Raw genomic sequence first — 25,808 nt, forward strand, 5'->3', positions numbered from 1 at the left:
CAGCAGTCAATGGCAAACCCTTTGGAATATGGTAGTACATAGCATAAATATTAAGAAGAAATGACCAAGGAAATACACAGATGGCTCACCATGTGCTATTATTATTCTCTGCCTGTTATGGGTGTACAAAACTACTCCTCAGACAGAACAGGCCTCCCTGCCTGTGAGAGGCCCAGAGAGCATGGGGAAAGAGGGTCCCCGCTTCCCGACTCTGAACTCAACCTGACACCAGGTGGAGTCCCTAGTATGATGCTAGGAGGAGGGGAGTGATTCTCTGAGAGGCCACAAAGATAATAGTTGACAACAGGAAAAATATTCCTGCCTCTTGTGCCAGAGTCTTTGGGAAAAGGCAGCTCTGTTGGGCACACACCTTCCTTGCTAGAGTCCCTCCAGACGAAAGGTGGGGAGGAGACAGGGAGGTGGCCAAGGGGAATGTACAATGCGCAAAGGGGCTGACTGGAGGGTAACTGTCTGCTGCCTGTACCCATCGAATTCTCTGCCATGAGCATTCCAGCTAGAGGTGCTGGGAGAAGTCAGCCTTCTGTGGTGGGCAAGGACAGACAAACAGATGAGGTAAGCAGCTGAGGCATGATAAAGGTGGTCATTAAGATGACAGCCACCGGTGCTTGTTTCAGAGGACACACAGAATATTCCAGCCCAGGCTCCTGGTTGTCTGCAGTGCTCCCTGAGTCCTGAGATACCCTGGGCTCTGGACTGGCCTGCCACCCTCTAAACACAAAGGGACCTGGGGGAAAGCTTTGTCTAGTGTGCCCCAAGAGCCTGTGACCATGAACATGCTTTTTTGGTATATTTTATTTTTAATAGCTTCATTATATACCACAGTTCCATCATTTGAAGTGTACAGTTCAATAATTCTCACCATCATTTAGAATATGTGCACTACACCAAAAAGAAAACCTATGCCCTTTAGTTCTCAGCCCTTCCCTCATTCTTTCTCTCCCCGTAGCCCGCAGCAGCCACTTGTCTACTTTCCATCTGATGGATTTGTCTATTCCGAACATTTTGTCAAAACAGAAATTTTATAAGCTAACTTTTGTGTCTGGCTCTTTTCACTTAGCATTGTTCTTTAATGTTTTTTTTTTTTATTTGTTCACATTTATGGGGTTTGATTGAACACTGGTTACATGTATATAATGTGTAGCAATCAAGTCAGAGTATTCAGGATGTCCGTCTCCCAAGCACGACACGTTTTTGTTCAACTACAGTCACCCCACTCTGCTATCAAACACCAAATATCTTCCTCCTAATTGTATGTCTACGCCCTTTGACCCACTTGTGGCCTTCTTCCCCCCTTGCCCTGACCTGCCGCAGGCTCTGTTCTCTATCTTTCCACTCTCTACTTCCATGTGACTAGATATTTTAGGTCCCACATGTAAGTGAGAACGTGATATTTGCCTTCCTGTGTCTGGCTTATTTCACTCAAGATGATGACCTCCAGTTCCATCCACACTGCTACAAATGACATGATTTCATTCTTTATATGGCCCAACAGTATTCCATCATACATACGTACGTCTTCTTTAGGCTTTATCCTTCTTCTAGTATTTTCATAGTTTTGGGTCTTACATTTAAATCTATAATCCATTTTGAGTTGATTTTTGTATGTGGTGAGAGAGGCATCCTGTCTCATCCGTTGATGGGCACTTAGGTTGATTCTGTGCCTTTGCTTTTGTGAATGGTGCTGCAATCAACATGTGAGTGCAGGTATTTCTTGGATACACTGATCTATTTTCCTTTGCGTAGATACCCAGTGGTGGGACTACTGGATCAAATGATAGTTCTATTTTTAGTTTTTAAAGAAGTCTCTTTACGGTTTTCTGTAGTGGCTAGTATATTAGTTTATATACTACCAACAGTGTGTAAGAGTTCTCTTTTCTCTGCATCTTCCCCAACATCTGCCATGTTTTGTCTTTTTATTAAAAGCCATTCTGACTGAGGGAAGATGACTGTGGTTGTGATTTGCATTTCTCTGATGACTAGTGATGTGGAGTATTTTCCATACATTCATTGGCTGTCTGTCTGCCTTCCTTGGAGAAATGTCTATTCATGTCTTTTGCCTATATTTTAATAGGACTATTTGTTTTTTTCTGTTGAGTTGTTTGAATTCCTTGAGTTTTGATATGTTGTACCTCTACTTTCATTAATGTCAAAATGGTTTTTAGTTTCCTTTGTGATTTCTCTTCGACCCATGGGTTATTAAGGAAGGATATTGCTTAATTTCCACATATTTGTGAGTTTCTTAAGTTGATTTCTCTTTCATACCATTGAGGTCAGAGAATATACTTTGTATCATTTCTACACTTTTTAGGTTTAGTTAATAGCCTAACATGTGTTCTATCCTGAAGAATGTTCCTTGAAAAGAATGTATATTCTGACGTTATTAGGTAGGGTTTTCTATAGATATCTACAAGATCTACCTATGTGTATAGTTTACTTTTTAAGTCTTCTATTTCTTTGTTATCTACTTAATTTTTTTTTTAATTTTAAAATAGTCCATGTTTTGTGGTACATGGATCACTTTGTAATGGTTGAGTCAGGGCTATATAAGTGTGCTTGTTATCCAGAGAGCGTTCACTACCCACTAAGTAGGTTATCATCTACTTGTTTTTAAAATCCATGATTGAAAGTGGGGTACTGAAGTTTCTGGCTTTATTGTTAAATGTGTATTTCTCTCTCCATTTCTGTCAGTTTTGCTCTATTGTTTTAGGACTTTGTGGTTAGGTGCATATATGTTTATAGTTGTCATATCTTCCTGATATTGTTTCTTTAGCACTAAAAAATGTCTGCATCTCTAGGAACATTTTATTTTTTTCTCTAGGAACAGTTTTTTAAAAATCTGTTTTGTCTGATATTAGTTTAGCACTTCTACTTTCTTAAGTTTTTTTGTTTGCATGATATATCTTTTTTCATCCTTTTACTTTCAATGTTGTTTGTACATAAATATACACTTTTATTTTATTTTATTTTTTGTAGAGACAGGGTCTTACTTTATCACCCTCGCTAGAATGCTGTGGCATCACACAGCTCACAGCAACCTCCAGCTCTTGGGCTTAGGCGATTCTCTTGCCTCAGCCTCCTGAGTAGCTGGGACTTCAGGCACCCGCCACAACACCTGGCTATTTTTTTGTTGCAGTTTGGCCAGGGCTGGGGTTTGAACCCATCACTCTTGGTATACAGGGCCGGCGCCCTACCCACTGAGCCACAGGCACAGCCTTAAATATACACTTGTAAAGATGAAAGAATGATCCTTCCCTATTGGCAGACTGTTCATTCCTGTAAGAGAGTCAGTCAAAACAGAACACTACCAAAAATGCTCTTTTTAGACCCCAAAGGGAAAGGATTGCTCTGAGAAGCAGCCACCATGCACATATAAGCTCATTTCTGCCCAGCAATTTTACAAGTTGGGAATCCTTCCATTGTTGCCCTCACTGTTGACTCATTTCTTCTATAGTCTGATGTTTGCTCCAGAACCTGGAAAGCACATAGCTTCTTTCCAATTCTGATAGATCACTTTGTAATCTTGGTTGTTTTTTAAGTATTCCTCAAGTTGAATTTCACCTTTTCCCTTCACTTTTCCTTTCTTGTAATCATGACATAAAAAAGTCAAATAAAATAGACGCAAAAATTCTCAACAAAATCCTAGCCAATAGATTACAGCTTATCATCAAAAAAGTCATTCATCATGATCAAGTAGGCTTCATCCCAGGGATGCAAGGCTGGTTTAACATATGCAAGTCCATAAACGTTATCCACCATATTAACAGAGGCAAAAATAAAGATCACATGATCCTCTCAATAGATGCAGAAAAAGCATTTGATAAAATCCAGCATCCTTTTCTAATTAGAACTCTGAAGAGTATAGGCATAGGTGGCACATTTCTAAAACTGATTGAAGCTATCTATGACAAACCCACAGCCAATATTTTACTGAATGGAGTAAAACTGAAAGCTTTTCCTCTTAGAACTGGAACCAGACAAGGTTGTCCTCTGTCACCTTTACTATTCAACATAGTGCTGGAAGTTCTAGCCAATACAATTAGGCAAGACAAGGAAATCAAGGGAATCCAAATGGGAGCAGAGGAGGTCAAACTCTCCCTCTTTGCTGACGACATGATCTTATACTTAGAGAACCCCAAAGACTCAACCACAAGACTCCTAGAAGTCATCAAAAAATACAGTAATGTTTCAGGATATAAAATCAATGTCCACAAGTCAGTAGCCTTTGTATACACCAATAACAGTCAAGATGAGAAGCTAATTAAGGACACAACTCCCTTCACCATAGTTTCAAAGAAAATGAAATACCTAGGAATATACCTAATGAAGGAGGTGAAGGACCTCTATAAAGAAAACTATGAAATCCTCAGAAAGGAAATAGCAGAGGATATTAACAAATGGAAGAACATACCATGCTCATGGATGGGAAGAATCAACATTGTTAAAATGTCTATACTTCCCAAAGCTATCTACCTATTCAATGCCATTCCTATCAAAGTACCTACATCGTACTTTCAAGATTTGGAAAAAATGATTCTGCGTTTTGTATGGAACCGGAAAAAACCCCGTATAGCTAAGGCAGTTCTTAGTAACAAAAATAAAGCTGGGGGCGTCAGCATACCAGATTTTAGTCTGTACTACAAAGCCATAGTGCTCAAGACAGCATGGTACTGGCACAAAAACAGAGACATAGACACTTGGAATCGAATTGAACACCAAGAAATGAAACTAACATCTTACAACCACCTAATCTTTGATAAACCAAACAAGAACATACCTTGGGGGAAAGACTCCCTATTCAATAAATGGTGTTGGGAGAACTGGATGTCTACATGTAAAAGACTGAAACTGGACCCACACCTTTCCCCACTCACAAAAATTGATTCAAGATGGATAAAGGACTTAAATTTAAGGCATGAAACAATAAAAATCCTCAAAGAAAGCATAGGAAAAACACTGGAAGATATTGGCCTGGGGGAAGACTTCATGAAGAAGACTGCCATGGCAATTGCAACAACATCAAAAATAAACAAATGGGACTTCATTAAACTGAAAAGCTTCTGTACAGCTAAGGACACAATAACCAAAACAAAGAGACAACCTACACAATGGGAAAGGATATTTGCATATTTTCAATCAGACAAAAGCTTGATAACCAGGATCTATAGAGAACTCAAATTAATCCACATGAAAAAAGCCAACAATCCCTTATATCAATGGGCAAGAGACATGAATAGAACTTTCTCTAAAGATGACAGACGAATGGCTAACAAACATATGAAAAAATGTTCATCATCTCTATATATTAGAGAAATGCAAATCAAAACAACCCTGAGATATCATCTAACCCCAGTGAGAATGGCCCACATCACAAAATCTCAAATCTGCAGATGCTGGCGTGGATGTGGAGAGAAGGGAACACTTTTACACTGCTGGTGGGACTGCAAACTAGTACAACCTTTCTGGAAGGAAGTATGGAGAAACCTCAAAGCACTCAACCTAGACCTCCCATTCGATCCTGCAATCCCATTACTGGGCATCTACCCAGAAGGAAAAAAATCCTTTTATCATAAGGACACTTGTACTAGACTGTTTATGGCAGCTCAATTTACCATTGCCAAAATGTGGAAACAGCCTAAATGCCCACCAACCCAGGAATGGATTAACAAGCTGTGGTATATGTATACCATGGAATACTATTCAGCTATTAAAAAAAATGGAGACTTTACATCCTTCGTATTAACCTGGATGGAAGTGGAAGACATTATTCTTAGTAAAGCATCACAAGAATGGAGAAGCATGAATCCTATGTACTCAATCTTGATATGAGGACAGTTAATGACAATTAAGTTTATGGGGGGGGAAGCAGAAAGAGGGATGGAGGGAGGAGGGTGGGGCCTTAGTGTGTGTCACACTTTATGGGGGCAAGACATGATTGCAAGAGGGACTTTACCTAACAATTGCAATCAGTGTAACTGGCTTATTGTACCCTCAATGAATCCCCAACAATAAAAAAAAAAAAAAAAAAAAAAAGTCAAATAAAAACATCAAGCACTTGCTGGTCTTCATATTTAATTACTCAAAACAGACAGGAAGAGAGAAGGATCTCTTTTGATAGGCAAGTAAAACATTTCCCAGAGGGGTAAGTCCTGTCACCTGTGAGCCTGGTATCTGGAAATTCTCTTGTTCTCCATAATAATCAAAGGGAAGGATGTTCAAATGATTAAAAAAAAAAAAAAACTCTGAAAATGCTTTCTCTTCCTCCATCGTGAATGATTCCTAGCTTAGATAAGAAAATGCTTCAAAAATTTACCATTTAATTTAATACAGGCAAGGTCCTAAAAATTTGAATAATATCAGAAAAAAGTTCTAGGATCCGACCAATGCAAATTTTTGCTGATCACTCACATAGCATCAGTGAGGCATGTAATAAACAAAGGTAGTAATTTCAATTAGATTTACCTATTTATTTCAGAGGAGATTGGGAAAGAAAAGTTTTAAGTTTTAGACTAGCAACAAATAGATTAAACAGTAGTATCTTTTCAGATTGTGGCTGTAGCTAACATGTTCAAGGCTGCATTCTTAAGTCATGATCTCTCTCTCTCTCACAGAACATACTTTAATACAAAAAAAGAGAGAGTTTTAATTTTAACACCAAATAAGGCTATCCTGGTTATGACAAATTTAAAAACCAAATACACTTCCTTACAGATTACTATTCAATTCATTTGCCAATAAGATGCTGAATATTCTTTTCTGAATCACCCTAATTCAATGTACAGTACAGCATGTACTGCCTGGGAAGAAATTCAAGTAAATACTGTAGGGAAATATCTAATAACTTGGAATGGACTTTTCAAGTGGCTAATAAGCTCTAAAAGACTGCAAAAATGTTAAATCTGGGTAAAGCATGAGCTCTGTGCTCTAATAGGAGTCTATTTCATTGTCAGTTCCCAACTCCTGATCCAGGACTATCTAGGGGCTGGGTCTTGAGGAGCTGGCACACAGTGTTGCTCTTTGGACATCAAATAATGGTGAGGCCTCTTCCCTGCAGACCGTGGTCAGCAAGGTGAAGGCTGCTGGCCATAGTTGTAACAGTTGAGCTGATTTGTGATTTCTCCCTTGCCTGCCAGTGTCAGGTCCAGGTTTGCCAATGTTTTTGTGCTGGGGTTCAAGATGCTAGGGAGAGGCCGTCTGTCTTGTATGTCACAAGACTTCCATATGGTTCCAGCAGGGTTTGGGAGAAGTATCCACTGAGCTAGGCACAGGATTAGAATAAAGAGGTGCTAATGGTGTCCAGTTAGGAAGACAAAGAAAATTGTCAGGAACTCAGTGGAGAAAGAGGGCTGCTTCCCCCTATTCTTGGGTTATAACTGGGTTATAGCTTTCATGTGAAAGCCATAAATTAGTTTCATAGTAGGGCTGAGTACATTGGATATTTTTTCTTCCTTCCATTAAAGGGAGGGGAGTGGGGAGGTGGGTGGAGGGAGGGTGATTGGTGGGATTACACCTGAGGTGCATCTTATAAGGGCACATGTGAAACTTAGTAAATGTAGAATGTAAATGTCTTAACACAATAACTAAGAAAATGCCAGGAAGGCCATGCTAACCAGTGTGATGAGAATGCGTCAAACGGTATATAAAACCAGTGTATGGTGCCCCATGATCACATTAATGTACACAGCTATGATTTAATAAAAAAAAAAAGAGGGCTGAAGAAAATTAAATGGAGAGCAGGAGAAATAAAGAAATATATAAGAGAGAAAAAGACAACCATCTCCTGGCATTTAAAAGGTCAAAGAGTAACAATACAGAAAGACTCTTTGACTTGTTGTGGGGTGCAACAATGGGTTGCATTTTGGCTTCTTTAACAGAACTCACACCATTGGATTCTTGGGGTCTTCTCCCAGGTTCCAGGCTCTGCCCTCCATTCATACCCATTCCATCTGAAACGCCCCCCCCCAGGCAAGCACAGTTTTTGCTTTTGTGTTACATCTCCCTCTTATTTTCTAGCACTCATTTTCTGAGGTCAAATCCGTCACTTTTCTTCACTTACTAACCTAAGCCCATATAAATATAGGTTCTTCTGAAGGAGTATGACAACTAGAACATGCTATGTAATAATTTAAATTTTATTATCCAAATATGTGCATTTATAATAGCTGTGCAGTTGTCCTCTCTATCTGTGATGGATACATTCCAAGACCTCCAGTGGCTGCTGAAACTAGAGATCACATTGAACCCTCTATAATATCATGCATGAATTTCTTTCTCCTCCTTCACAATTTCGTGGGTAGAAGAAATTCGTTCTTATTGTAGATCTAAGGATATGGCATTTTTTTTTTACCTGTTCACTTAGGAAGGAAGCATTTTACAGCTTGTCTTTAGCATACCTGAATTTCCAGCATCACTGTTCTTGCATTTTGAGACCATTATTAAGTAAAGTAAGGATTGCTTGGAAATAGGCGCTGTGATACAGCTGAGATGGCTAGTAAGTGACTGACCATCAAGAGCATGAACGTTGTGGCTCTGCTAGACAAAGGGAGGATTCACATCCAAGCTGGGACGGTGTGAGATCTCATCATGCTATTCAGAATGTCATGCAATTTAAAACTCATGAATTGTTTATTTCTGAAAATTTTCACTTAATAGTTTTGGGCCATGATTGACTATGGGTAACTGAAACCAGAGAAAGTGAAACCGTAGATTGGGGGGCTACTGTACATAATGCTTACATAGATACATATATTGTGTGTATACACATTTTTGTGGGTGTGCATGCATGTATGAATGTGTGTGTCTATGAGGGCTGCCAGAAAGTGTCCAGCCATTGTTAATGCTATTTTTCATTTTACGTGGCTGCATATTTTCTGGACAGCCCTTGTATCTTGTTAGGATTCACAAGAAGTTTCACTTCATTCTCATGTATCAATTTTAAGAAACAATATGAGCTCAGATGGTTCAGAATAAACAAATAAGCTAACAAACCAAAGCAGCCTAGAGCAGTCGTTCAGGCATTTCATCCAGGCTGAAAGGTAAAATCCAGGTGTCACTTTCTCTTTTATCAATTTAATTTTCTCCTCTGTTTATGGAAATTCCATTCATTCTTTAAGTCTGATTCACATGATTTTATAGTCAGAAGGGAAATGGAAAGAGCAAGATAGAATAAAAAGTCTTATGGAGAGAGAAACCTAATATTTATTAAATTAATGAGAGCAAAGACCTTATCTGTCTTTCTCACCTCTAAATTCCTTAAAACCTAGAACAGTGCCTGGTGAATGGAAAGGTGCTCAATGAATCCATGTTGAATGGATGAATTTACTGAAGGAATACTATGTGCTCAGGGCTGTGCTGAATGCTTTTAAAATATGAGTAACTCAACAATTAGGTAATAAAAAAAAAATTCAGAAGCAAAAATACTGATGGTAAGATCACAATAGTAGATGCAGAAAAAGCATACAATTAAATCCAGCCCCACTTCATAACAACATTTTGTATCTTGGAGTGTTTCCTTTTTTCTGCTGAGATTTCGTGTGTGTTCAGTGACCATAAACATAGTTTCCACTATGTCTTTACAGTTACAATAGCTGCTTTAAAATTCTTGTCTTCTATCTAATTCCAACATTTGTGTCATCTTGGGTCAGTGTCCACTAACGGCCTTCTTTTCTGATTGTTTCTTTGTATGATTAGGAATTTTGGATTGTATCCTGAGCATTGTGAATGACGTTAATCAATAGCAGCACTGTTCAAAGAAATTAAATGTCAGCGGTGTATGTGATAGAATTTTCCAGTAGCTACGTTAAAATAATAAAAAGAAACAGATGAATTTTGAGAAGGGACGAGAAAGGGGCTTCAAAGGTGGTGAGAGAAAAGCCTGGCCTGCTGAACAAGGAAGTCTGGAGGGTACCCAGAAACATTATGGGAACAGTGTGTCAGCCCTCTGTAATTCTTGCCAAAAAAGGGGAAAATAATGTGTGTATGAGGTAACCTAGGTAATGGATGACCAAGGGGAAAGGACAATAATGAATGACCAAAAGAAAAGGGAATAATGCCCATGGGCACAAACAGAGAAAAAGAGGCTATTTATACCTCTACAGGAGGCTCACTACTCATTCATGAGAGGAGCCCACTTTCAGCTCTCTTTAGAAGTGCTCAAAGCTTTCCCTTTGTTCTTTTTTTTTTTTTGAGACAGAGCCTCAAGCTGTCGCCCTAGGTAAAGTGCTGTGGCATCACAGCTCACAGCAACCTCCAACTCCTGGGCTCAAGCGATTCTCCTGTCTCTGCCTCCCAAGTAGCTGGGACTACAAGCACCCGTCACAATGTCCGGCTATTTTTTGGTTGCAGCTGTCATTGTTGTTTGGCGGGCCGGGGTTGGATTCGAACCTGCCAGCTCAGGTGTATGTGGCTGTCGCCTTAGCCACTTGAGCCACAGGCACCAAGTCTTTCTCTTTGTTCTTAAATAAAATTTCTCTGTTACACTAAAGCCAGTGCCAAGTCATCTTTGTTTTGTATTCTATTCTATTCTATTTTGCTGCTAGCCTTAGGTGTGCTATATGGAAACTGCCCTTCTTATCTTAGAGATTTGGACCAAAGATACAGAGAGTGCCAAAAAATACATATACACATTTTAAGAAAGAAAAAAATTGCATTACAATTATAATGTTCAATATATACCAATAATAAAATATGAATACAAGTCATGTTTGAGCACCTCTTTTAATTGCAGAGGTCAAATGTGACTTAAGTATTACAATTTTAATACAGTTTTTTAACTTTCTTAAAATGGGCAAACATTTTTTTGGCATCCTCTCCATATGCAGAATTTGGAAGTCTTCCTCTATGGCTCTCTGCTTTGTGGGATTTTTCTTCATCAATTTCCAGCTGCTAGGGTTGCCCTGAACATTCTTCTCTGATGGCTCTGGTGGCTCCACCAAGAGGCGGGAGGTATTTACTGGAGTTTTAGCCAATCCCCCGGGTACTAGGGCCTCCATTCAGCTGAAAAGCTGTCAACATGGGAAATTCATTTTCAGTACCACTAGCCTATTTTTCAATTTGTCTGCTTTTCTCTGATGCTTTCTAGCTTTTTTTTTTTTTTTTTTTTTCAGTTTTTGGCTGGGGCTGGGTTTGAACCCACCACCTCCAGCATATGGGGCTGGCGCCCTACTCCTTTGAGCCATAGGCGCCGCCCATGCTTTCTAGCTTTTAAATAGTTGCTTTTTATATTTTCTCCAGAGTTCATAATTTTTATCTACAGGAGGGTTGGTCTAATATAAGCCACACTACTACAGAGCAGAACCCATGACTGGCAGTTTTTAAACTTTGTTCCTCAGAGTCCCACATAGCTTCAGTAAGAGGAGGGAGGGGAAGGCAGAGCGGACTGGTCTTCCCACATGTGTGTGTCTCAATTCAATCACAGCAGCTCTTGCCTCATATATTTCATTTAATTTGATTTGGTTTCTGTGCAAAAGTTTTAAAAAGATTTGAAAGGAAGGGGTAGTGGGAGATTCGTTAAAGGACACAAAGCTATAGATAGATACATAAGTTCTAGTGTTCCATACCACTGTAGGATAACTGTTTCAAATAGCTACAAGAAGGATATTGAATGTTCTCAACATAAAGAAATGATGAATGTTTGAGATGATAGATATATACTAATTACCTTGATCTGATCACTATTCATTACATGTTTTGAAACATTACATGTACTCCATGAATGTGTACAATTATTTGACAATTAAAAAAATTAAATAAGTACCTACCTAGAAGAAAAACAATCATTTTTTCACAAAGATATTTGCACTAGAATGTTTACTGAAGCACAATTCACAATTGCCAAGATGTGGAAGCAACCTAAGTGCTCATCAACCCATGAATGGATTAACAAATGGTGGAGCATGTATACCATGGAGTACTACTCAGCCATAAGAAAAGACGGTGACTTTATGTCTTTTGTATGTACCTGGATGGAGTTGAAGCACATTGTCCTTAGTAAAGTATTGTAAGAATGGAAAAGCAAGTATCCAACGTACTCAATACTAATATGAAACCAATGTATAAGCAACTACACACCCACATGAAAGGAAAACACAAGTACAGGGTGTCCATAAAGTTTGTGTGCAATTTACTATGTTACACTATTTTAATTTGCATATGAACTTCATGTCCACCCTGTATATTTAAGTGATGGAGGAGGAAGGAGAGGGGAGGCAGAAGAGGGGAAAAAAGGAGGAGAAAGGGGGATTGGTGTGCTCTTACCTAATGTGCACAGTGTAAGGGTAGACAACACACCCCCTGGATGAAGGGCTAACTACAACTTGAACTTTACCTTAGAAATGCAAAGAATGTAACCTAATCATTTGTACCCTCATCTGTACATTGTACCTTAATCTGAAATAGAAAAACAATAAATAAAGATATTTAGGAGAAAAAAAAACGATGTAAACTATCCTAATAATTTTCTATATTGGTGACATGTTGAAATAAATTATATATAGTGTTAAATAAACAATAATGTCAAAAATTAAATTAAAAAGCACCTTCAAAAATGATGCATCTATTAACAGCATGTATTAATTTATAGGGCTTATTTAAAAATAAGTCATTATTCTGTCTCCTGCCTCATGTATAATAAAGAACTTTTCTGTTTTAAAATAGAAAAAATGGTTTTTCAGAAAAGAAAAACTTAAATAAAAAGCTTAATAAAGAAGAATACAGTTCAGTTAAATGTTATCCAGGTCTTCTTGGATAATGTCACTTATTAATACTGAAATTTCCTACGGTTTGATTTTTGATGTTAATAATAATGATATTTCTTTCTTTTTATGTTAACATGGTACTTTTTAAATGGTATGATGATTAAGATTAAGATATGCAAATAGAACTTGAACTTGAGTTTGGTTTTAATATGTAGAATCTCGGAACATCCTTCCTTGTTATTAGCTTTAACTTTATACTTTTTAGTAGTCACAGTGTATGACAAAAATAAAACAGTAAAGGCAGGGTTCATTGGCTCATACCTATAATTCTAGCACTTTGAGAGGCTGAGGCCGAAAGACTGCTTGAGGCCAGGAGTTCAAGACCAGACTGGGCAATAGTGAGAGCCCAGCTCCACAATAAAATGAAATGAAATGAAATGAAATAATGAAATGAAATGAAATGAAATAAAATAAAATTGGCTGGGCATGGTAGTGCAACTGTAGTCCCAGCTACTCAGAAGCCTGAGGCAGGAGGATCGCCTGAACCCAGGAGTCTGAGGTTGCTGTGAGCTATGAGGATGCTACTGTACTCAAGACTGGGTGATAGAGTGAGATCCTTTCATTCACTCACATGAATGAATAAATAGCGAAAATATTTTAAAAATTTGGATGCTAAAATAGTTAGAAAAAGTAACTGATTTTAAAATATGATTCTTGAATGGGACCCTAAGCCTTCTTCTGCTCACTCATACCCTTGAGCCCACACTGACCTCTCCTCCTCTGGTGTCACTTATTCTATTTTTAAATCTCTCTGTCAGGGCCAGGCCATCTTTGGTTTCAGAAGAGACTGTGGCCTGTTGGATCCTTGAGTCTTTACAGAGGCAAGTCCTCCCTGCCCAAGATGTCCAAGGCTTTCTGCGCTGACCACATCCTTAAGGCCATCAGCACTAGAGAAAAATTTCAATCTTAATTTGCCAGGGAGCACATGAACTCACTGGAACAAGTCTCATGGTCTTGCCTTCTCTCCTGGCTCTCTCTGCCTCTCAAATATATTTTAAAAGTTTGACAAACCAAACGGGGCTGGTACGGCAGTCAAATGCTCTGTGGAGTTTCTGCACCAGGGAAGTGAAGCAAATTGAGTTAAGAAACATGTAAAATTGAAATAGCAACTGCTTGTCCTAGTTAGACAAGGCAGATGTGCCTTAACACAGTTCATAGAACCACGAAACAAAAGCCATTCACCTCAATTCAGAGCAGAAGGAGAGGCCAAGGGGGTGACACGACACAATGTACCACTGAAACAACCAGCAAAAAGGAGGCTTCACTAATGAGCACATTTCACAGCTTCACACACGGCATCTCAGCTGACACCCAGGCAAGTTCACTCCAGAGCACATGAGTGGCATGGCCGTGAAAGCTGGGGCTGAGACACAAGTTCTGATGGATTCCAAATAACAAATCCCAAGGTCTGCACTCATGGGTCTTACTTCCAGCCATGGAAAGAGGTCAACCACAAATATTAACCTGTATGCACATTAACTCCTGGGCACGCACACTGTAACATTTATTTCCTTTTCTTCCAAGACAAAGTAATTTGGGGGCACCAATGGGTTGGGTTAAAAGTGGATGGTAATGCCTACTTTTTCTTTGTGAGATGTTATTAATTGCTTCCTCTAGGATGCCTTCCAGCTAAGACTATATTTCCATCAGAGTTCTGGCTTTGTAGCTAGACGTTCAGTACCTGGAGCAAGAAGAAATCATTTGGCAGCATAACAGAATATGGCATAGGGGGTACCACGGCATTGAATGTCCCCATTCGCCATTCACAGTGTTGCTGCCCCAGACCGGTTGGATGCAAGCTACAGAAGACGGCTTCTTACCGTGACTGGCAGGGATGTGAGTTGCACCTTCGGACCTGGGGCTCTGGGCGGCTTGCTTGAGGGCAGTCACTGTCGTTCACCAGAGTTGTGGTCTTGTTAACAATCCGTGTGCACGATACGATGGTTCTGCGTTCTCCTGAAAGCCAAACCACAGGGCGTTGAGAGGCTGTGGCCACACACTCCTGGAATGGCCACATACACCTGGAATGGCCACATACCCATGCTTACGAAGAAGGGTGTACGTGTTGCTGTTGGTCAGTTGTCAGAGAAAGAGACTGTAATCTTAGGGATAAGGGCGTGTAAGAAATGGCAGGGGCAGTGTGGGGCAGGAGAAAAATGCCAGAACAAGCAGCAACACCTCAGATCTGCTGTGATCTTAGACAACTTGGAATTCTCTGAGGCCAGACCACCAAAGACTGCTGATCTCTACTCATTTGATATTTAAAATCTATGGGGATCTGTGTCAATTAAATATTGGCACCTCAGCCCTTGCCAGACAGCCTGGCCACCTGTTACAGAATTCCTGCTTGCTGGGGAGGTGTAGGGACAAGGACACATAGACCTGTCTCCTGCAGACAGGCACTCCAGAGCCAATCTGAACTTGTTCAGTCAGCAGACTGGTACCTATGCCTAAGCATCACCTGCCCTTGGGAAGCTCTGCGCACTCTTACCCCAGATGGAGACAGCCCTTTTGTAGGTGTACCCCAAACACTGTGTGGCCATGCTTTTGTCAGGGAGGCTGAATGATTGGGAGTTAAGAGGGTGGCCTCTGGAACTAGGCTGTCTGGCTTGGAGTCGTGGCTCTATCACTAATAGCATTACAGTGATCACAGTATGAATAGTTGGCCACATGCTTCTGTGCCTCAGTTTCCTCAAGGCAGCTGGTTTGCTTAACCTCCCTCACCTTAGGCTGCTTCAGTGATGTTTAAAGTCCACTAATACATGTAATGCTTAAAGCAGAACTGGCAGGTGGCAAACACTTCACATTAGCGATGTTGTTGTTATTTGGGAGGAGTGACAATAAAAGATGAATAGGGAGTCAAGTGCAACTACTAATATCTGGACTCCAGCTGGTCTGTCCCAGCTGTCCCAATGAGGAATTAGTCATGTAGGACTGACTCACAGGGACAGTTCCTACTGCCCCACACTGCAGCCTTGGGTGAGTACAAAGCAGCGGCCTGCTTTCAGCATCAGTGGCAGGTCTGATGACTGCATCAGGGAGCTGGAAGTCATCAGCCTCATAAAGGGACAGCCATTGAGCCAGCAGCAATGGCAGAACATGTGCCCCTCTGCTCACCAAGGAGAGTCTGCTCCCTATTTCTTCTGGGCTCTGCTTCATTTGCAACAAGTTGCTACAAAAGAAAATTCTGGTTACAGACAGAGGTTCTGGGTCCATTTGGAGGTTGGGAGGCCATCAGTACACAGGAGCCGCTATAGGGCTGAGGGAAAGGGGGCCCCTCAGGAAGAGGGGCAGGGTGGAGGATGGTAGGCTGATGGTGGCACCTGGAGGTTCTTCCCGCTGCCACAGGGCTGCCTTGGGAAGAAGCCGAGAACATAGAGTGAGCTGGCCGAGACGTACAGGAAGGGAAGGTGTTCACAGCAGGCCCTTGCTGGGCTCAATCACTCTGCCATGAAAATGGGGTGAATGCTTCAATGGCAAACAATCTTTTACACATTTGCTATCTGGCAAACATCATCTGAGCAGTCAATAGCAGCTCAGGATTGTGGGTGGCTGAGGCTGTGCTCAGGTTCCCCTGCACTCCAGAGCAGGTTACCCTTCTGTCCCAACTCTGTGCTTACCAAAATCTACCCAGCCTGTGTGCCATTTCCCATGAGCCTGCCGTGTGCCCTGTCAGGATGATAGACAACCTTGCAGTAAGGAGCTGCTGACTGAGAGTTCAGAACGGCTTCCCCTGCTCCTCCTGAATGACACTGCAGTAAATGTGGTGCCTTTTGTCCCTACTGACTCTTGCAGTATGACAGTTTCTTTGGCTCATCCTACAGCTCCTTCTGTGGGCATGAGGGATGACCAGCTTGGATTAGAGGTGAGAAAGTTCAGGTGCAGAGCAGGGAAGTCATTTGGTGAGGGAAGGCAGGTTGTTGTGGCTCAGGACTCATGCTCAGAATTCTTTCCCCACTCATAGGACTTTTTCTCTCCACTGTGACCTGCAGTGGGGTTACTGGAGCTAAGAGGGAAAGGCATTTGGGAAGAGGCAGTGACATCTTCTGGTGTCTTTCCACCAAGTGGCAACAGCTGAAGGTCTATTCTGTTCATTTCCAGGGTCCACCTCTCATTCCCATGAGGTGGCCAAACCTTCACCCATGGGTCAGAGTTGGAGGCCCTGGACCACAGGAGACACAGCAGCATGGGCACAACTCTAGGTGGGATCTGGGAAGGCTCTGTCTTAGCACTCTTCAGAGAGATTGAGGGTCGGATGTGGTTAAATTCCTGTGGAAATACATATCACCTATTTCCCACAATCTGCGTGCAGTTCACTTTTCCTTCCTCTAGCAAACCTCACACCCGATGAGAAGCCCACGCCCAGTGAGCTGTGGCCCCCCTGCTCACCTCCTCCGCACTGCACGCTGCACCCCTCCCAGCCGCTGTGGGTCCAGATAAACAAAGAGTCCTGTGGCTTTTCAGGCTCACTCTGATTTTCAGCAGTATAGTTTACAGGAACGGTGTATTCGTAGTGAATTCCATAATTTTGGTCATGAAACAACAATACCTGAATCAGTGGCAAAAGAAAAGACCATCTTAAGAAGGAACAAAACCCCACAGGGTTGTAGGATGTGCAAACTTAGCCACACTGTGGCTGTCTGTCCGTGAGAGATACTCAGGTCTTTTCCAGGGCTCAGAACCAGTTCATCTCAGGATGTTCTTTAGTCTTAGGTTGGATTCCTCAGATATACAACTTGGGAGTGGGCAAATGCAAACCATCAATCAGTTTCTTCTGTTCTCAAAAGAGGAGGAATCTGGGATAAGCCCCTTTATGGGATCTATATGTACTTTTCATGGAGAGCTGCTCCATGCAGGAAAAGTCCACATTCCTGATCCTCACCCACAAAGCCACGCTTGTAGACAAGACAGACACACATACACTGCTTTTACCTAGGAAGGAACCTGATCAAGGAGGGTCACTCTTCATCTTTGAAAATGAACATCACCCTTCACTCCCTTATGGCCAATCACTGCTCCGTGCCAGTGGGTCCAGAGAGTCGGGAAAGAGGCAGGCTAACACACAGATACAGCCGACTATGGAGAAGCTTTTGGGCACCTGTTTGGGAGTCCAAGGATGCAATAGCCTTCCCACGGCCATGGGAGCTGAGATGATGGCTGTGCCATTATTGGCAGAGCCCTGGCTCGGGTAGGAGGTGAGTGCCCCATCATATTTTGTGTGTGTGTGGGGGGCATCATGTAGCTTGAAGACCCCAGGGTCTGAAATCCTATTGAGCATGCAGGGAGTGCACATGGCAAGTTCTATAAAGCCAGCAGATGCTCTGGCAGATTTATTTATTTAGACCAGTGAGTTCCAACTGGTATGCTGCAGCACACTGGTGTGCCACGAGAGGGGCTTAGGTGTGCTGCAGTTTTTTTAAAGATCGCTAATTAAATAATTTTCGAAAGAAGTTCAAAGCACAGTAAGTATATTCTTTTTTTGTTTGTTTTTAGAGACAGAGTCTTACTTTGTTGCCCTCGGTAGAACGCCGTGGAGTCACAGCTCATAGCAACCTCTGGCTCTTGGGCATTCTCTTGCCTCAGCCTCCCAAGTAGCTGGGACTACAGGCACCTGCCACAACGCCTGGCTATGTTTTTTTAGTTGTTGCAGTTTGGCTGGGGCCAGGTTTGAATCTCCCACCCTCGGTATATGGGGCCGGCACCCTACTCACTGAGCCACAGGCACCGCCCAGTAAGTATATTCTTATTTTTACTTTTTTTGATCAACATAATTTAAGTGTGCTGTGGAAGTGTAACCATAGGTTCAAGTGTGCCATAAGATGAAAAAAAAAAAAAAAAAAAGGTTGAAAAACACTTCTCTAGACATAATGGTGCAAAACATTCCCTCTTGTAGGAACTTAAAGTGGCCTGTCTGCAGATAACGTGTCTTTGGGCTACATTTGGAAGCCGTGAATGCTCCTGGATCTAAGTCACTAGCAAGTTCACTTCCAGCCCAGGCCTGCAGGTGCTAAGGGCAGAATGTGCACAGCCCACCTGACCTGACCCGGGGCAGTCCAGGTCAAGGGGTCCAAGGTACTGTGGAATGGGGATGGGATGCTAAGAGCAGCAGTAACGGCATAAACGTCCACTTCTGCACCAAACAGACTCGTAGTGATGCATTTGAAAAAAATGCCTCTAGTTTGGAAAAAACCAAAACTAGTCTTTAAAAGAGATCTTTATTATCTCAGCATGGGAATGAGACTGGTGAATTGAGAATCCATATGAAACCAATTTCATGCAATTTTGTAGCCATGTATAATTTGCGTGTACTGGCGTGTGATTGGTTTCAAATGCAGGTTCCTGTGACTCTTCAGTGCTCTTGACTCTGCGAGCAATGTGAGCACCCCAATTTGGGGACAACGGCTTTCTCTCTTGAGGCAAAGGAGCATTTCTCACTTCTAGGTTTAAAAACTTGAAGTGACAATGATATTTCAAGAGAGAAAAATGATTTATATTAAACAAAGGCTGAAGCTTCAACCATGGCAGTGGTTGCTTTCTCTGAGTTTTGTTTTTATGGTCTGAATGAACCAGGCAGTGTGGTTGCTTTAATGGGTAATGACTTGCTCAGTTTATGAAAGCCTTTAGTCATGAAGGACCATGTGTGCGTGTGCTAGGAAAGCAAATTCACATGTAACAGGTGATGTTTCTGTAGAGGTTTCATCTATCTTTTGTCTCCTCTCGTAGAACCTCTGAATAATTGCCTTTAACTCAGAATAGGAGGATTTGTTCTAACTTTGACCAGGAAATAATCTTATCCCAGACAGATAACTTTGGTACGAGTTCTTGGGTCCTGGAAACCTACTTGCAGGAAAACATTTGCAGTGGATTTAGTGGGCAGAGTTCTGCCTATGCAGATTCCCCAAAATTTATGCCATACATGGAAATGTCTCATTTTTGTCTCACCAGAAAGTATAACAAGGTTAGTGCCATTACAGTGCAACACCCACCCTGGGCGATGGTGCTCACATGCAGAGCTGGTTTCCTCAGGAGAGGCCCTGGGCAGTGGCCAGGAAATCTTTTGAGTGTCACCTGACCTTGAACAGCTGCAGGTTGCCAGAGATCACAAATTAATGGAGGAAAAAGAACTTCTAAGTAGAGAGACTCTGACAGGCAGTGAGGACAAAGCATGCTTTGATTACAGGTGCATAAGCTGCCAGGCAGCCTATTCTTTGAAAGTAAACATGAAATCAATAATCATCAATAAATATGAGCTATCAGAAGCTAGCCATAAGAACTCCTGTACCCAGAGAAGGAAGCAGTGACACTCCTTTCCCTGGAGATGAGTATGTTCCAAAGGATGTATGACTTTTGAGTATCTCACACCGAGGCCTCCCTGAGACAACAGACAAGAAAATGGTGCCCTGGCCTGGCCCAATGGCATGGGTTTCCTGAGACCACCCAGGGACTAAATACGCCCCCCAGAATCGGATTCTTCCTCCTGGCTCTCAAACACTTGTAATCTGAATCTGAGAAATCTGAGAGAGCAGAGTCAATAGCTCATTTCCACAGGTAGCTTCCAGTGTGGATATACAAACGGTGGGCACATCTTTGCATCCTACCACCTAATATAAAAACTCTGAGCTGGGCTGTCTGTTCAATGAGGCCATGGCTCCCTGGCTGCCACCCCTCATGTGGCTAAGCATTTCCTTCTTGGAGGTAGCTCCTTTTGGAAAAGACAGGAGCCTTGCCCCTGCAGAGCCGGGGGAAGCTTTGAGAGCTCTGAAGCACACAGAGGAAAGATTGGATAAGAAAAGATAGAGAAAGGGGTCAAGGCTGAGCAGCAGGTGGCCTCACAAGCCCCTGTGAGTTTGATGCAAACTCTGGTCCCGCAGGTCAGAAGCACGAAGCAGACCTCTTGGAGCCACCCCCAGCCCGGACCTCCCAAAGATAAGTTCCAAAGCCCAATAAGTTACCATCAAATGCAGGGGGAGTTTGGTTGGTCCCTTGGCAGAAATCTTCTCCCACAGGCCCCTTCTCACATAGCGGACGGTGGTACCTGCAATCTGGAACTCTCCAGGAAGCTCTATCTTCCAGTCACTGTTGATGGATCCCTTGCTGGAGTCTTTGAGAGCTAGAAGGAGAATTGAACACAGCAGAATCAGGGCAGGTGATCTGGCCTGTCTTTACAGGGAATCTGGATGTCTTGAGTGGGTCAGAGGTCCCCCCTTCCACGGGGGAGGAGGGCGGCCTGAAGCAGGAGAAGGGGAACTTCCTGCATGAGAATAGAACACCCCACACCCCACCCCTGCCCAGGGAAAGCTGTCATGATGGATGGACAGCTCCGGGCTTCCCAGCCTGGACAGCGTATCTCAAAACCAACTTACAAAGAGACCTGGGGAGGTGGGGGGCTGGGGTAGGACAGAGGATGAAGACCACCAAAGCCAGATCACATTTCACCAAACTTACCCAGAAGATAAGTGTTCTGCATGATGAATTAATTGTATTTTAATGTGTCTAAGGTTACAACACAAGTTTTGTTGCTTTAGCACAACTTACCAGGTCACTTTACTATTATCTACCTGGGGCTTTGGAAGGAGGGCAGCCTAACTCTGACATGTCTTAAGGATTTCATACTATGGGGCTTCCCACTTGGATCCCCCACTTTTACTGCTAGAAGTTCTCTTCCCCTTCTTTTTTAATCTATTTATCTTTCCTTGCCAATAAACCCTATCCTGTCATTTAAAAAAAAAGGGCTCGGCGCCTATAGCTCAGCGGCTAGGGTGCCAGCCACATACACAGGAGCTGGCAGTTTCACACCCAGCCTGGGCCTGCCAAACAACAATGACAACTACAACAACAACGACACAAAATAGCCGGGCATTGTCACGGGCACCTGTAGTCCCAGCTACTTGGGAAGCTGAGGCAGGAGAATGGCCTAAGCCCAGGAGTTGGAGGTTGCTGTTAGCTGTGATGCCACACCACTCTACCAAGGGTGATCAAGTGAGAGTCTGTCCCTAAAAAAAGAGAAAAAAAAAGAAAAAAGAATTTGATACCCCCACATCAGTAAAGTGGGTGTTCCTTCAAGATATTCTATTAAATATTTATGTGTAGAAACTGCAGCCACCCATAGATGTAGTGGTCCCAGTGGCAGGTTGGGGGGAGGGCACTGTCACACATGGGCCCTGTGGGCTTGGGGTTCACAAGGCGCTTGCTCCCAGCTTTGCTGGGTATAACGTGTTGCTGATTGGCCAGAAGCCAAACTTTGGTTTTCCACACAAGCCATGCACTCCGTGTGATCTGGAGTGCCTGCCAGTGACTGCTGCGCCTTCTCACTTTGGTGTAAAGTCTGTGTTATCTCACAGGAAAGCACTCCACAGGGAAAGCCTGTTCTTGTTGTTCTCATTATTTAGAAAAAGCCTCTAACTAACTAGAATCTACTCCGGCATTTAGGACAAGGTAGTAAATGAAGGCCGCAGATGATAGGAGCCTGTGAGTCATTTCTAAAAATGGCACTCCCAGGGCTCCCTTGGACTCAGGCCCACACCCTATATGCACAGCTGAAGCCCCAGACACCCCAAACTGCTCTGGGCTTTATAATCAACAAAAATAGTTTATACTTTTAGAAGTTTATAATAAACAAAATCAGATCCTACCACATTCACCATTGTGCTTACTGGGGCCAGAAACAAAATGCCTGTATTTAATACTGATTTTCAACCAAGAAGACTTGAAACCCCAAAGGGATCCTGGTTAATGCTGAATTCATCAGCCCAAGGCTGCGTCTGGTCTCAGAGGTTCAAGGACTGGTTAGACCATAAGCAGTGGTGGGGATAGACACTGGGCAGTCAGTGGCCCCTGCTCCTGTCTCTAAGACCTTGAGAGCTCATTGCTGCCAAACACTGAGGAGCTGCATGCTTGGGGCTCCCCGCTTTATGGGAACTCCAACAGAAATGGGTTCCCCAATTACAGGAACTTTGTAGTAAGTGACTTCCAGTGAGGTCTCACTGGAGACAGTGGGGTGGCTGTAAGTGGCTGAAGATTATGGGACTCCAGGGAAGGCCTAGAAAAGAGAAAGCTCTACCACATGGAGCTGAGTCTGTTTTCCTTCAAGAAATTCTACCTGGTACTAAAAAGGGGGGAGAATGTTGGGATGCGGAAATTTCCTCTCCTTTTTTCCACCACATTTGCAAACTGCCATTTAAGAGGCACTTTCATAAACTCTGACTCATTTAATCTTCTCAACAATGCTGAACTATCTTCCTCACTTCATGGATGAGACAGCAGCGGCACAGAGAGGTTAAGTAACTTGCTTAAAGTTACACAGCTATTGAGTTGTAGAGTGTAGATCTGAATCTAATAGACCAGGCCCAGAACACTCATCACTCTGGCAACTTTGAATCCCTGTCTTCTTCAGGTTATAGCAGTCTAGATTTTTATGACACATGCTGAAATGTGAAAATCTAAGACCTGTTCTCAGAACAAATTCCAGGCTCTAATGGTTACAAGGTCTCATGTTCTACATATCCTTGTAAAAATAACCTCAGAATTTCCAAAGCTTTCAGTGAGTAAATGATCTAACATGTACTTGCTTGTGTTAACTATTAGTGAATCAACGTAGGTGAAGGTGGCATGGATACTCACTGTTCTTTCAACTTATCTGTAGGTTTGGAAAATTGTTTCTTATGTATAGATGTGTACATTTGATTTTAGGAATTACAGTGGGCTTGTGGGAAGCAGCAGACAGAAAGAACATGAGGCCAGAGTCCTCTAAGAAAAACCTCAGAGGCCTGGCATGGTGGTTCATGCCTGTAATCCCAGCACTCTGAGAGGCAGAGGCGGGAGGATGGCTTGATATCAGGAGTTTGACACTAGCCTGAGCAAAAGAAAGACCCAATATCTACAAAAAGCAGAAAAATTAGCCAGGCATAGTGACAGGTGCCTGTAGTCCCAGCTACTTGGGAAGCTGAGGCAGGAGAATCAGTCCAGCCTAGGGCTTTGGAGTTATAGTGAGCTAATGGTGATGCCACAGCCCTCTAGCTTGGGAGTCAGCAAGATCCTATCTCAAAAAGAAAAAAAAGTAAAGAAAAGGTGGTAGCAGAGAAGCAGTATCTCCTCAGCAGTTTGGCTGAGAAAAGGAGGGGAGAGATGGAGAGGGCCACAGGTTGTGGGCAGGGAGAAAGCCACAGTGGTTACTATTGGGGTACCGGACCCTTGAGCATATCAAGATGCCTTGTAAAAAGGAGTCAGAGAGATGACAAAAAGTGTCCTAAAAGCTGTGTGCTGAGCCCAGTCACACAAACACCAGTGAGAAGCTGGGCAGCAGTTCTCTTCCTTGGCCAGGCCACCCGCACTAACCAGCCGACTCCCACATACACTGACCGTCACCCTTGGTGACTCTCTGACATCTCTGCCTGCTGGGGCCTCAGGGTCAGAAGTCTGGCCCTGACCTTGTCTCTGTTTTATGGCTGTTGTGAACACCACTGTGCTTGCGACTCAGCATCTGTCTCTTTCTCATCAAGCAATGGTGCCCTGGGTTTCCTCAGGAATCTGTTTTTCCTCCAGTCACATGGAGTGGAGGCCAACCCCCACCACAGCTTCAGGCTTGGCCCCAGAGTCCAACCCTGGGCAGTGGGACTTTCATTCACTTCGGGAAGAGGCAGCTTTCTTCCCAGGGTTGCCCAGAAGCTTGATGAAAGCTTGCATCTGCCAGCACATGGGAAGAGAGCCCCAGAGATGACAGACAGCAGTGCCAGGAAACAGACAATTTTCCTGGTTACGTCATTTTGTTTTTTATTTTTTCTTTCTTTTTTTAATTGTTAAATCATAGCTGTGTACGTTAGTGCAATCAAGGTGTACAATGTGCTGGTTTCATATACAATCTGAAATATTCTCATCAAACTGTTCAACGTAGCCTTCATGGCATTTTCTTACTTATTGTATGGAGACATTTGTATTCTGCCTTTAGTAAGTTTCGCCTGTACCCATTCTAGGATGCACCCTAGGTGTGGCCCCACCCATTACCCTCCCTCCACCCTAACCTCCCCCCTCCATTCCCCTTCCTTGGCCCTTTCCCCATAGTCTTGTGCTATAGTTGGGTTATAGCCTTCATGTGAAAGCTATAATTTAGCTTCATAGTAGGGCTGAGTACATTGGATACTTTTTCTTCCATTCCTGAGATACTTTGCTAAGAAGAGTATGTTCCAGCTCCATCCATGTAAACATGAAAGAGGTAAAGTCTCCATCTTTCTTTAAGGCTGCATAATATTCCATGGTGTACATATACCACAATTTATTAATCCATTCGTAGATCGATGGGCACTTGGGCTTCTTCCATGACTTAGCAATTATGAATTGGGCTGCAATAAACATTCTGGTACAGATGTCTTTGTTATATTGTGATATTTGGTCTTCTGGGTATAAACCTAGTAAAGGAATTATAAGATTGAATGGTAGGTCTATTTTTAGGTCTCTAAGTATTCTCCAAACATCCTTCCAGAAGGAACATATTAGTGTGCATTCCCACCAGCAGTGTAGAAGTGTGCCCTTTTCTCCACATCCACGCCAACATCTCTGGTTTTGGGATTTTGTTACGTGGGCTACTCTTACTGGGGTTAGGTGATATCCCAAAGTAGTTTTGATTTGCATTTCTCTGATGATTAAGGATGATGAGCTTTTTTTCATGTGTCTGTAGATCGTGCATCTGTCTTCTTTAGAAGTTTCTCTTCAAGTCCCTTTCCCACCCTGAGATGGGATCACGTGTTCTTTTCTTGTTAATACATTTGAGTTCTCTGTGGATTCTGGTTATTGGACCTTTATAGGAGGTATAACCTGCAAATATTTTCTCCCATTCTGAGGGCTGTCTGCTTGCGTTACTTACTATTTTTCTTGGCTGTGTAGAAGCTTTTTAGTTTGATCAGGTCCCAGTAATGTATTTTTGATACTGCTTCAATTGCCTGGGGAGTCCTCCTCATAAAATATTCACCCAGGCCTATTCCTTCAAGAGTTTTCCCTGCACTTTCTTCAAGTATTTTTATAGTTTCATGTCTTAAGTTTAAA

At 42.5% G+C, this 25,808-nt stretch overlaps 1 protein-coding gene across 2 annotated transcripts in view; it reads right to left on the minus strand.

The window, feature by feature from the left end:
* Positions 1-25,808, minus strand: part of ADAMTS17 (ADAM metallopeptidase with thrombospondin type 1 motif 17) — a 327,885-nt gene that overhangs the window by 52,189 nt on the left and 249,888 nt on the right. For both annotated transcript variants that reach the window (XM_053581837.1, XM_053581836.1), the window contains 3 exons: positions 20,726-20,883; positions 17,163-17,322; positions 14,594-14,729 (listed from right to left, as the gene is read on the minus strand). In XM_053581837.1, coding sequence (XP_053437812.1) covers positions 14,594-14,729; positions 17,163-17,322; positions 20,726-20,883 — 454 coding nt within the window. The remainder of the gene's footprint in view (positions 1-14,593; positions 14,730-17,162; positions 17,323-20,725; positions 20,884-25,808) is intronic.

The sequence above is a fragment of the Nycticebus coucang genome, chromosome 2 (genome assembly GCF_027406575.1).
Source record: "Nycticebus coucang isolate mNycCou1 chromosome 2, mNycCou1.pri, whole genome shotgun sequence".
Taxonomy (NCBI): Eukaryota; Metazoa; Chordata; class Mammalia; order Primates; family Lorisidae; genus Nycticebus; species Nycticebus coucang.